This window comes from Hemitrygon akajei, chromosome 29 (genome assembly GCF_048418815.1).
Source record: "Hemitrygon akajei chromosome 29, sHemAka1.3, whole genome shotgun sequence".
NCBI classification, from domain to species: Eukaryota; Metazoa; Chordata; class Chondrichthyes; order Myliobatiformes; family Dasyatidae; genus Hemitrygon; species Hemitrygon akajei.
In genome coordinates this window covers 22504028-22517087 of record NC_133152.1, presented here as the reverse complement: position 1 = coordinate 22517087, position 13060 = coordinate 22504028, and the positions used below count along the sequence as shown (strand labels likewise).

Here is a 13060-nt window from a genome sequence, read left to right as displayed (position 1 = left end):
CAGTTGTGTTAACTCTTACCCTGTCATTCAGTGAATGTTTAACACTAACCCAAAGGCTTGGCATGAGCTTTAGGAGAATAAATAGTGGTCTTCTAGCCTCCTAGTAACAATGTGAGCTAAATGCTACGTGACAGCTGAGACACAGCACAGTAAGGATGTATGGGTCGTGTGTGTGAGAATCTGCAGTGTAATCACATCCTTCAAATAGTCACATACAACAAACTTGCGAAGACACCTCACCCAAGGATGATAAAGATTAACGTTTCTGGTAAATCAAACGGGAAGTCAACTTGAAACTTTGTCTTGAAAAGAGCAATGATGGTTTCTGCAGGGAAACAAAAATACATAAAAATGAGTTTTACAATTAATCTTAAACCAAAACTCAAAGCAGGCAGTGATTGAATCCAAGTGTCCGGAGTTTACATGCTCCCCACCCCCCCCCAACTTTCCTGCCTTCCTCCCCTCTTGCTCACAGAGATGTGTTTCCACATATTGTGCTGGTTACCATTCCAAAGCAGACCCTTTATCTTCACTGAGGTGGAGAATAACCGGCTGAGGATTGCACATTCACCCTGTTCATTGTGGAGAATTACGCTGCTGAAGATCACACATTCACCCTGTTATTTGTGGAGAACAACCGGCTGAGGATTGCTCATTCACCTTGTTCGCTGTTGAACACTGAAAGCAGTCGGAACATGAATGCTCCGCATGTGGCCGCAAAGAATCCCCTCCAATAGTTTCGCACTGCAAAATGGGAAGACATCACCTCCACACTGAACAGAACACCTGCGAATAAAGGAACACATTGTACGTTTCAACATCAGCAATCATGGCAGGGCTAGTTCCTGACCGTCTAGTGGACAACAAGTTCAGTGTCACTAATCGTTATTGCAAAACATCCTGGTCACTCAGTGAGCACAATCTCTAAACACTCCGGTTTAACTGATTGCCCAACACCCACAAGCTTGTTGTGAGTAGATTCCTACAGGTTAGGTTTCTAGCTATCTTGACAAACGTTATTTGAAAATAACTTGTCAGGAGTAACTTTGTTAATAAAAGTTTCCCCTTTCCTTTCTCATTCATCAGATCACGTTTCTCAGGTGGCCCCGCTGAATGTGGGCAAGTGTTCCCGGCGTGAAGTCAGCTCTTAGATCCTGTACTGGTGCAGTGGGGCTTAGTCGCTTCCAAACTGCAGCCCTAGCTCTAGAAGTATGCGTGTGTTGGCCAACATCTAACAGCACATTAGCATTACCCAAGGTCTAACGGTTTTAGGCCTGTTGTGGTGAACTACATATACCTGTCTGGACACCCCCCCCCCCCCCCCACTGACTGCTCCTGTGGCTCCTCCCACAGACCCTGGTATAAAGGCGATTGGAGACACAGCCCCGGCCTCAGTCTCCAGGATGTAGTGTGGTGGTCATTTGCTGCTTGTTCTTTCTTCCAGCCAATAAAAGCCTGTATCTCGCCTCACGTCTCCGAGAGTTATTGATGGTGCATCACCCATTCTGACCTGAACTGGCTTTTCATGACCATGCAGGTGACATTCAGTCTTGCTGAAGGTGAACTAGGCAACAGTTTGGGATAAAGTGGTCATTTCCCCAGTTGCTAACAGTTGTGACTGGATTTGAATAATACAACCCGTCTTTGCAACAGCAATGCAAAATAATGCTTGTGTGACTTTACCTCTGCAAAGGTCGATTGCTTTACCTGACTGAAACAAAATAACTTCAATAGATTCATAGATTCTTGTTTTTTTTTTAAGCCTAGCAGAAAATTAGCCTTTCTCTGGACTTGGCAGTCTTTGCTGTTCCTAAATGGAAGCCTTTTAGAAATTGTGGAGTCAGACATCGCTAGGTGCCCGCTGGGCAGGGCACATTTGACGTGTTTTAACTCTAAAGCCTAACTTGCCTCAGCTGATGGGCTGAACAGTGAAGCCCTCTGCTGGCCACAGGTGGAAGAAAAGAGATTTTTTGATTTTCCTTCCAGGATCTGCAAAAGGTCTCCTGCTCTTCTGCAATGGCTTCCACTCAGGCCCGAGTTACAACTGCTGCCTTATTTTTCTGTTAGAATGCTTTCCTCCAGCTCTTTTATTCTTTAGATTATGCTGGAATCATACAAGTTTTGCCTGAATTCAGGCAAGATTGAACGATGAATTGTTGAACCTTACATACCAGAAGACTCAAACTACTATCTATGAGCTAGGTAGGAGGAAACTATCTTGGGTAGCCACACTTGATCATCAGGTAGTGACCGCCAGAGCGGCTTGTGTGAGGGTTGCCATTTTGATGAGGTCATGCTAATAGTCACCCAGCGGGCATGACTGATGGCCACTAACACTGACCACTGAAAGCTGACAGGAACTCGCAGCTTCCCAGAGTCAAACAGCTCACAAATGGACCCTTTCACCCAATGTGTCCACCCTATGCATTAAGTATCTTGGGAAGGAGCCAACAACCTCAGGAGAGATGGTTACAAGAAACACATTCAAACGGGAGCCGGTTGGAAGAAAAAATTTCCGCAGGAAAACTCTAAGACTCTGTGGTAACCACAAGACATAAGAACAGTCTTAGGCCATTCAGCCCGTCGAGTTCATTCCTTCATGGCTGATCCCAGATCCCACTCAACCCCATACACCTGCCTTCTTGCCATATGCTTTGATGCTCTGACCAATCAGGAAACAATCAGCTTCCGTCTTATGGATTTGGCCTCCACCACGGCCTGTGGCACAGCATTCCACAGATTCACTACTCTCTGGCTAAAAAAAATTCCTCCTTACCTCTGCTCTAAAAGGTCACCCCTCACTTTTGAGGCTGTGCCCTCTAGTTCTGGACACCCCCACCAGAGGAAACATCCTCTCCACATCCACCTGATCTAGTCCTTTCAACATTTGGTAGGTTTCAATTAGATCCCCACGCATTTTTCTAAATTCCAGTGAGTACAGCCCAAGGCTACCAAATGTTCCTCATACATTAATCCTTTCTTTCTCAGAGTCATCCTTGTAAACTTTCACTGGACTCCCTCCAATGACAACACAACTTCCTTTGCTGGGGCCCAAATTTGTTGACAATACTCCAAGTGTGGACTGACTAGTGTCTCTCAACAGCTCAGCATTATCTCCTTGCTTTTATTTTCTATTCCCCTTGAAATAAATGGTAACTTGAGCATATTCAGAAGTTGTTTATCTTTGGTTCCAACAGCTCTTCTGTTAAATTTAATATACACAAGCAGAAAGCAAACCCCACTAAAAATAGAATTCGTCCTTAAGACCTTTCCAATAGAAGTAGAAAAATGGCAGTTCCAATTATACAACCAGCTCATTGGGATCCATTATGTTTTCAACAATATTATAGATCGCTAAAAACAAATTGTCCCCAACTAAACTGTCTTTTCCCAGTTTTTACCTCCTTGTGTTAAGGAGTGGCCAGGAACATTATCCACATTTCCTCAACTGTGACCAGCCATCGCCTCCCGTCTCTATAGCAAAATGGGAGCTACTTTGACCCAACTGGTTACTTACCGCTGATGGGCGCGCCAAAGCAACTGGCAATCCCGACGGCTGCTGCCGCCACCAGCATCTCGTACCTCTTGCTTGTATTCTGTAGGAAAGGAATATCAGGCTGAACTGGGTTTGGTTCAGTCGCAATACAAAGTACAGTGGGTTCCAATCAACTGGGTCAGCTGCTTATTTGAGACAACTCTTCAAGAACAAAAACTCATCAAAAAAGTAGCCAGGATTCCCTTTGTTTACTTGGGACGCTATGCTGCTTAACTGCTGGTCAGTTTCTCTCTAGTGTCCGTTGAGCTCACTTGTGTGGCTGTTAGACGTTTCTCTGTGCTTAGAGAGAACACTTTTCAAATAGCACCGGTTGTGTGTGCTCGTGTTGAAAAAAGGCAGTGATTTTTGCCACTGATAGTTGGCGAGAGATAAGCAGTTAGACAATTCAGAACTGTTCAGCTGACTGCCGTTTCAGGCACTCGGGCTTGGAGATGCCAGAAATGGCCGGGAATTTTAAAAAATGAAGCAATTTGCTACTTCAACGAGTTGGAGCTATGAAGAATTTGAAGGTATCAATAGTCATCCTGAATGTTACAGTGAAGATGATGATTTGGAGGATGAATTTGTCAAAGGCATTGTATGAAGGCAGTTGATTATCTGCACTACGTAATTTTGTTCCTTTAAAGTAAAAAAAACTCCGCAGCATGCACTGGAAGAATTCCTCTGTCAATAACTATTAGGAACTAATACACAGTTTTATTGCACCGTAGCAGTATCGATAGTGTTCAAATTCTGCATTTCATTTAAATATGTAATTTATGACTCAGCAGTTCACATTTTTATATCTTCATTAAATTTTGGCTAATTGGGGCAGCCGCTTAATTGAGACAAAATGGTCCCGATGTGTCCCAATTTACTGGAGTCCACTGGATTGTGAGCCTACTGTGTACGTTGCCATCCAGACAGAACTCGGGCAAGTTTAAGAACATTGGGAGTTTCTTTGCTGTCATATGAAAATTTACAATTATTACACAGTTTGCTAATGGCAGGAAATACTTCCAGCAATAACTAAATATACAGTGGGGCTAAATTGGAGAGTTCTAATAATAAACACAAGAGATTCTGCAGATGTTGGAAATCCAGAGCAGTGCACACAAAATGCTGGAGAAACTGAGCTGTGTCTGTTTATCCTATTACTGGGCGCTTATGCAAATCACCTACAGCTGTCCCGAGACAGAAAATGGCTGAATGTTGGAGCAAGTAGTCACTGGGTATCTGGAAGGGCCAGGAAGAGTGGTGGAATGGAGCCAGGAGTCCCGCCACAAACACCCCGAGGAGTCAACAGATCTTGTTCGTTTGATCAAGGCTTGCAAGTGCCTTTTCTGCCGCCACATCCCACCGTTTGCACTGCTCTGCTCAGCTAGTGGTCCTCACCACATCTCCATCATTCAACGACTGGTGACCTCTACCGACCATGCCTGACGATCCCAGGCCTTACTGCCCCCTCACCTTCTTCACACTATCCCAAGGTTCATGCCCACTCCTCAGCTCCCACTGACTGCAGGTTATCCGATCGGGAAAGCCACGCCATCCGAACTACTTTCAGAGCACTAGCTCACACATCTCCTGCCCTCCTGTGAGAGAAGTGGGTACAGAACCAGGTGCAGCAGGAGGTTATTAAATCTTCCGTGGAGAAGGGGGATTGGCCACTGAAGACCACATATTACATTCCGTTACAAGCAACAAGGGCTATAGACGAGCACCTCTAACATTTCCCTCTCAGCCCCACAACATTACCCTTGTGCTCTTCTCCTTTCAGAAACCTAATGAGTTCAGTCTAGCAAGACAGTAGGTGAAGGTCAAGCAGAAAGAGATGAAGTAAACACTCTATAGGACGTTGGTGAGGCCTAATTTAGAGCATAGTGTGCGATTTTGGTCACCAACTACAGGAAAGATGTAAATAAGGTTGAAAGAGTACAGAGAAAATTTGAAAGGGTGTTGCCAGGTCTGGTTTAATGATTCATAAATTTAACTTCAATGTTTTAATTTTGAGCAAGCCTGGCAACCTTTCATTTAATATTTTCATATGATTTAATTTCTTTTCTCTTTTTTTTAGGTAATTTTTTTTCTTTTTTTCTTTTTGTTCCTCTTTATCCGCAAAGGTTCAGAACTGACCAGAAGGATGTTTTCTTTTTTCTTTTCTAATTTTATCCTCAAATGGACTGCCCAGTCTCTCTTTTTTGTTTTAGGTTAGTTTAGCGGTTTTTCTTTCTCTTTTATTATAAAAATTTCCAGTCTTTTCTTTTCTATGATTTGCCAAGAGGAGTTGTGGTTTCTTGTTTATATACAATAGCTTAATATTATATTTATATGACTTTGACAGTATATATCCCTTTTGTTGTTCGTACTTTTTTTGCATTATTTGTTTGCTATAACTTCTCTGATTTGTATCTTTTTTGTTTAAAAATCAATAAAAAAAGATTGAAAATGAAAAATGAATAAATTTAACTTCAATGTCCCTCATTACCTCATAATCCCTGGTGACTGTCGTTCGGATCCTTCCCAAGTAAGTAGCAATCATGCTGCATATGTGTACAAAGGGCCCCTGAGGATCAGAGGAAAATTGTCACGTTTCATGTAGAAGGACAGAGTGCTGGAAACACTCAGCAGATCAAAGGCATGAAATGTTAAAACTGTTTCTCTTTCCATACTCGTTGCCTGACCTGACAAGCGCTTCCTGGATTTTCTGCACCTATCTCAGATTTTTGCATCCGCGGTGTATTTTTGTTTAAATTTCAGTGTTACATTTGGGGTTCATTCCCACGCTTAGGTTCCAAACCTGAATCTATACCTGTCATTTCACAAGTTTTTTTTTCTCTTCCTTTTTGTTTTTCTTATCCTTCCAAAAGGTTTTCCTCCTCTTGGATCTTTGTCCCCCTAGCCTACCTTTTCTCAGTTATTTCAGATCTCACTCAATGTCCTTCAGTTCAACATTTCCTTCCTGACTTCACCTCTCCTCCTTTTCCTCTGCCTTCCCTTTCCAGCCCCCCCGTGCCCAAGCTCCTACCATTTCGCCCGGAGAACGTGTATCAGGTTTAAACTTACCACTTTCCCTAAAAAGATTGTACTCCCTGCTGCCAGGGAGCATATCAGACCAACTACTTTTGCTGTAAAGGTTTTCATGGTTAGGTACTCCTCCAGAAGGACTCCGGTCAGGATTGTCTTCAGCTCCGGAATCCCCGAACCTGAATGAGAGATTGATATTCATCTGCAAGCGTCTCAAAGACATCACCCGGAGAAGCAACAGCATAGAAAGTCCGGGCTCAAGTTAACTAAGCAACTACCAAAAAGAGTTACAAAGCACCGAAACTTCAGGGAAAGGGGCCCCCTTGGTGTTTACCATTTGTCCTGTATGAATTTCTCCCTGTTTTATTCCATCCGAATCACTTCAGATCTCAATATTGAAACTGTCTTGAGCAAAGTTATAACATAGTTTGTTATAGGGGTTCATTAACGTTGCAGGTGTCAGTGTGGTCGATCGAACTACCTTCATCCAACATGTCTCTCTTCCACATCACTCCAGTTGGAATCGGAGTGCCTTAAACAGTAGGTTCTGGTCTTCCTATAGTTTATGGCGGGGGAAGTTTCTCGTGTTCTCCTTGGAGGTATCTTGTGTCCGAAGCTTACAAGGGAAAGGCTGTATCTGTATCACTTAGAAAGTAATTCATTGAGTGTTCAGTTTCAAAACACTTTGAGGCTCTATGTAAAGAGAAGTTCTTTTGTTATCAACACACACAAAATGCTGGGGGAGCTCTGCATCTATGGAGAGGAGTAAAGAGGTGACGTTTGGGGCTGAGATCCTTCATCTGTTTTGTTTAAAATAGTACATTCAATTTCACTTGTTTATTTTGTCTATTAACTGTGGTATTTAACTCAGAGTACTGCATAAGGCCTATTGGGGGCAGTCTAGCCACATTTTACAGTACTTCAGATCTGAACTGACAGATGGATGTCAAAGGTTACAGCAAATAAACAACGCATGGGACAAAAGTTCATATATCAAAAAATCGTCTCACTCTAGCAATATAAATATTGATACATGTAGGCAAATATGTTTTCAAATATTCTACTCAGTGCTAAATTTTAGATGCTGAGGAGCAGTTGACACCCTGTCTCTCTGGCAAAGGTCATGGTTATGATTCAATTCTGCCTTCATGTAAAACACAATTTATTTACCATCAGAAATGATGGGACAATATTAAGGTGTAGCTTAACTGTTGTTTTTTAACCTTTCTTGAGTTTAGTCAAATAATTATTTGGACAAAAACACCTGATGATGGTAAGTCAGTCAGGCAGCTCCTGGCCACCACAATGGTCCATGATTCTCTCTTGTCTCCCTTGTGTGCATCATAGCTCAATGAAGAACTGTGTTTGCAGAGAAGGCTCTGGTATCCTCTTGTATCTGTAGCTCTTTCCTGGACTATTCCTTGTCACTGCAAGTTAAAACCGTTTGTTTTTCCAATGCGCGCCCCTTTCTCCCAATATCTTTGCCCACCTGACTTCCCCACCCTCCAGCTAACAGCCCACCTGACAGCCTCTGCTCGACTGAGGACTTGTTTCTTGGAGCACGAGCAGCACGGTAGCGGACAATCGGTTGTGCAAGTCAGGAAATCTTTTCCGCTCAGTCCGTAATCTTCGTCCTGGTGTCCACTCCAGAAAATCAGAGTTACAAGAACATCTGCTTCCTGCGACTCTCCCTCCGCTGAGAACGTTAGATTACACGGTCAGGCACCATATAGTATTCTATTTACAAATCCGACTGTTAACATGACCTTTGTATATTGCCCTACTGAAGGGCAGGAGGTATCAAGGAAGGAGCTTTGGCAACTCAGCACAGGGATGCTCCGACTGGGTGGTGGGCAGATCCAAGGAATGCTGCAAAATTGGAAGCAAGATGACACAGTAGCAGATTGGGTACAAGGTTGAAGTCGGTGTTGACTTCTGTCACCTGAACAAGTAGTCATAATAAGAAGATGGAGTCAGAGGTAAGGGAGCTGGCGATTGGTGACTGTTGAGATTTGGGGCTAACTTGTCGGGTGCTCATATAGAGAAAGCTAACCTTTCTATCCATGGCCCCAGATTGATGACGTGATCTGACAACATGGGGATGGTTGTGGAGTTACGAAAAGTGATGGAGAGGTAGAGCTGACTGTCATCACACACAGTTAGTGCTGTACAATATTCCACTGACAGCCTTATAACACCAGTCATTACAAATCAGACCGCTGTTACGGGACGAGAATCAGTCTTGGGACCTTATCAGATCATTAGAACTCCTACCCCTCACTTTCTAATTCTGGCTCCCACCCCCATTTTCCCCAGACCCGATGAATGTCCCCGGCCCAAAACACTGTCTACTCTCCTCCATTGATGCCGCCTGACCTGCTGAGTTCCTCCAGCATTTTGTGTGTGTTACATCAGGAGAACGTTGGCCACAAGAGGGAGTCAGGTACAAAGAAACGTGGGAATGTGACAATTACCCCCAACCCCCAAGCCTTTTCGGGCAATCGGTGAGATGGGGTCCTCTGTAACCAAACTCCACATCTCCAGGCCAATCTGGTTAACGGAGATCTCAGGAGTCAAATAAACCACCAACTATCTACAGAAACAAGTTCCAAACTCCTATCAGCCTCTGGATGTAGAAACATTTCCTCTGCTTCCAACCTTAGAATCCTCGGACATGTCCCTAGTCCTCGAGCCCAGACCCTCAGAACAGTATCTCTGCGTTCATCCACAGGAACCAAGAGTGAGAGTGGACTAGACAGAGATATGAATGACCCTGTGGGGTTTTAACAGGGTGGAGGTGGAGATGCTGTTTTTCTCTCTCATGAGAAAGTAAACAACGAGCGGTCTCTGTTTAAAAATAAATGGACAACAAATTAAGAGAGATATGAGTTTATTTTCTATAACACCACCATGAACCTTTGGAATTTTCTTCCACAAAGGTTGCTGGAAGCAGAATCTGAACGTTTTTCAGGCGGAGGCTGTTGTTGATAAACGGGAGGCTAAGAGGTTACTGTGAGTTAATGAGAATGCAGAGTGAGGGTGCAACCAGTTTGTCCATGGTCTTATTAAATGGCACAGCAGGTTTGAAGGCAGAATGGCCTGCTCCTAATTCATATGTTCATATGTACTAATTAACCTAAAACCATGAAAATTTCAGTCAAACCACCCATTAACCTAAATCCCAAAGAACACAAAATTGATTGTGGGATCTCTCCTCATAATTTAATGCTTGGAATTGAAAAACTTAGAGCAATTTAAAATACCCGGAATGATCTTTTCAACTCAGCAATAGATGGTTCTGAGCCTGGCTGTGAAAGGAGGAGGGTTGGGCATGGGGCTAGCAACCTCACCCTGAAAAAACCCAGAGCTACAGAAACCCCAACAGAAGCTCCAAAGATCTCATCCCTGGCAGGGGAAGGACACCGAGAAGATGGGCTATACCTGGGGACAACCTGGAGGACTGACCCAGGACGGAGGACTTTGGGGAGCTGCTGATCTTTCCTGGGGCTTGTATAGCTGTAATGTAACTTCCTATATAACTCGTTTTAGGAACAGTTTCGTCCCCTCTACCATCAGATTTCTGAATGGTCCATGAAGCCATGGACATTACGTCACTATTCTGCTTTAGCACTCGTTATTTACTTATTTGTAACTTATAGTTATCTTTTATGTATTGCAAATTACCGTGCCACAAAACAACACATTTCATGACTCCTGTGAGTGATAATAAACCTGATTCTGATTCTTGTGTCATAGTCATAGAGGACCCCTCTACTCAATACTTTGATTTATAAAGGACAATGTGTCAAAAGCTTTCTTTACGAACCCAGCTACTCGTGACGCCATTTTCAATGAATTATTGACCTACAATCCTTGTACTACAGTACTCCTCAGTGCCCTATCATTCACTGTGTAAGACCTACCCTGGGGGGCTCCTCTCAACATGCAACATCTCACACTTGTCTGCATTAAATTCCATCTGCAGTTTTTCAGTCTATTTTTCCAATTTGTCCAGATCCCGCTGCAAGCTATACTAGTCTTCCTCTGTCGCCCGGATCTAATTGCATTAGCCGTTTTGATGATGTTCTGTAAATGGATGTCTACTGCTACCAGCTTTCCACCATTTAAAGATTCTCAGTACTATCCTTATAGATGCCTTCACATTTGCCGGCATAATTATCTATTTACCACAATAGTGTAGGAGTCATAGGGTTGACAGCACAGAAATTGGCCCTTTGGTGCACACTGTCCTTTTTGCTAATCTATCTCTACGGGTCCTTCTACATCTTGCTTATTTAAAACTTCCGTTCACTTCACCTGTTAGTATTTTATTGGGATCATAGATGTTTCTTTCCACAGTTTTGTCTCCATGTGGTTTTCCAACCTAACATCTAAACTATTTACGGATATGGTGAATAACCACAGTCCCCAGGGTAGATATTTCAGGGCACCAGCGCTCATCTCTGTCTCCTGGTTTCCAACCAGTTTCTGAGCCTCCAATTCCATGAGCTTCAATGGTAGCTATTTATCCTTTAATGAGGGACAACAACAAATGCCTTCCGGATGTTCATCAAAATAAATATTCCATTGAGTATTGGTTTAGTCATCTTTCCGAAGGGTTCAATCAACTTGGTCAAGCGTGCGCTTCCATTTACAAATCCTTGGTGTTGCTGCTCAAGCTAAAATGTTCACCATATTCAGCTTCTGTGCCCTGGATCAAACTGCAGTCATTTTCCATTTGAGCTGTTTGCTCTATAATATCCTTCTCCCTCACACACGTATCTTAAACAGAGGAGAGTCAGCACCAATGTTTCTAGTGGATGGAACAAATCCTGATTCAAACGAACATGGAGGGGTAAAGTTCACTTTCCATGCTGCCAGTACTGTCGTCAAAGATTGCTTAGAGATTCAGCAGCAGAAATACTCAGCCCACTGACGCACTCTCACTCTCCATCAAGGACATGGCTACCCACTCTGAGCGTGGTAGCATTGATACTACCTCCGTCGAGAGCCTGGCTAATTACATCCTCGTTACCGGATTACCACACCAACTCTTACTTCCAGTTGAATCCCTGAAATCTTCTGGAATTTACGGATAGGATTTCAAAAGGGACCTGCGTATCTAACGATGCTTTTCAGCTCATCTTGACGTGGGAACTTTTTTTCTCCTGCAGAAGACACGCACGAGCAGCTGTGTTTTGTGGCGTGTTCACAGTACCAGTGGGAGGCAAATTGTGTGAATACTTGTGCAGTTATAAATAAATCGGTGTTGTGGCGGACTTACCTCCTGACTGTGGCGACAAGCACTGAGAGAAACCGGTGGAGAACGTTGTCATGGCAACAGGGTACACAATCCAAGACACGTACTGCAAAAGATTGTTGCCATCTAGTTGCTCGTAGAGCCACCGGTGGGCTGCAGAAACACAAGAAGCTCGATAAGCCCCAAACCCTTAACGCAGGAATAAAGCACATCCTGCCTGCGTGTCAAACTCACGGTTCCACAGCAGTTAGCACGATCGCTTTACAGCCGCCCTATTCCCACTGCTGTCTGGAAGGAGTTTGTACGATCTCCCCGCGCCAACGTGAGATTCCTCTGAGTGCCCCTGTTTCCTCCCACACTCTAAAGACGCACGAGTGAGGGTGAGTGAGTCGTGGGCATTCTACGTTGGTGCCAGGAGCCTGGTGAAATTTGCATAAACCTCACCGATTTGATTCAATGCAAGCAACACCCTTCACTGTATGTTTCGATGCATGTGTGACAAATAAAGCTAATCTTTCAAGTTCACTAAGAAGGTTTGATCCAGTTTATTTTGCTAATTATGCTATGTGTTGAACACGGTAATGTCCTACTCCTAAAGTTAATCATTGGGAGAAACTATAACCCGCCCGGATCTCCTGGTGCCATTTCCCCAGTAATCTCACTGCTCAAATGGACGTGTTAAGTCCATTTGCTGATGCCACCCAGGTAGAAAGCGTTTATTTCTGCTGCACTTTGTAACTGGAAGAAATGTTGGCAAACTATTAATGTTCAGAGGTTCAAAGGCAGGGCAAGGGCAGATAGTGATGCTGGAAAATGAAACATAAGCCTTGTTTATTTACTAAATATGCACTCATTGTGACCAGTGGAAGTACATTAGCTCATTTTATCCTTCATTGAAAACAAATCACACAAGTTGTTGAATATAAATGGAGTCTTCAATTTCAAGACCTATTGGGCTCAATAATCTCCTGATTCATAAGAAGTAAATTATTTAAGATATCCCCACCACCCAACAGAAAATTCTCTGACCCAATCCACTCAATGTTGGGCTCTCCCAACTCTTTCTCCAGAAGAACCTTCCTCTCCCAGTCCCTCGCCCTAATACGATTGCCCTTTCCCACCCTGAAAGGACCCCTGGGGCTGGGTCAGAACCAGGAAAGGTGAGTAGACACCTGGGCACAGCTCTAGGAAGTGACCTAACACCGTACTCACAGGTTGGCTTTGACAAGAGAAGAGGC

The 13060-nt window shown here is 43.7% G+C and overlaps 1 protein-coding gene across 10 annotated transcripts in view; it reads right to left on the bottom strand.

The window, feature by feature from the left end:
• Positions 1-13060, bottom strand: part of clcnk (chloride channel K) — a 65049-nt gene that overhangs the window by 30858 nt on the left and 21131 nt on the right. For all 10 annotated transcript variants that reach the window (XM_073031842.1, XM_073031841.1, XM_073031840.1 and 7 more), the window contains exons 3-8: positions 11847-11975; positions 6602-6741; positions 6024-6101; positions 3518-3596; positions 661-786; positions 241-325 (exon numbers count right to left, since the gene is read on the bottom strand). In XM_073031842.1, the coding sequence (XP_072887943.1) occupies positions 241-325; positions 661-786; positions 3518-3596; positions 6024-6101; positions 6602-6741; positions 11847-11975 (637 nt within the window). The remainder of the gene's footprint in view (positions 1-240; positions 326-660; positions 787-3517; positions 3597-6023; positions 6102-6601; positions 6742-11846; positions 11976-13060) is intronic.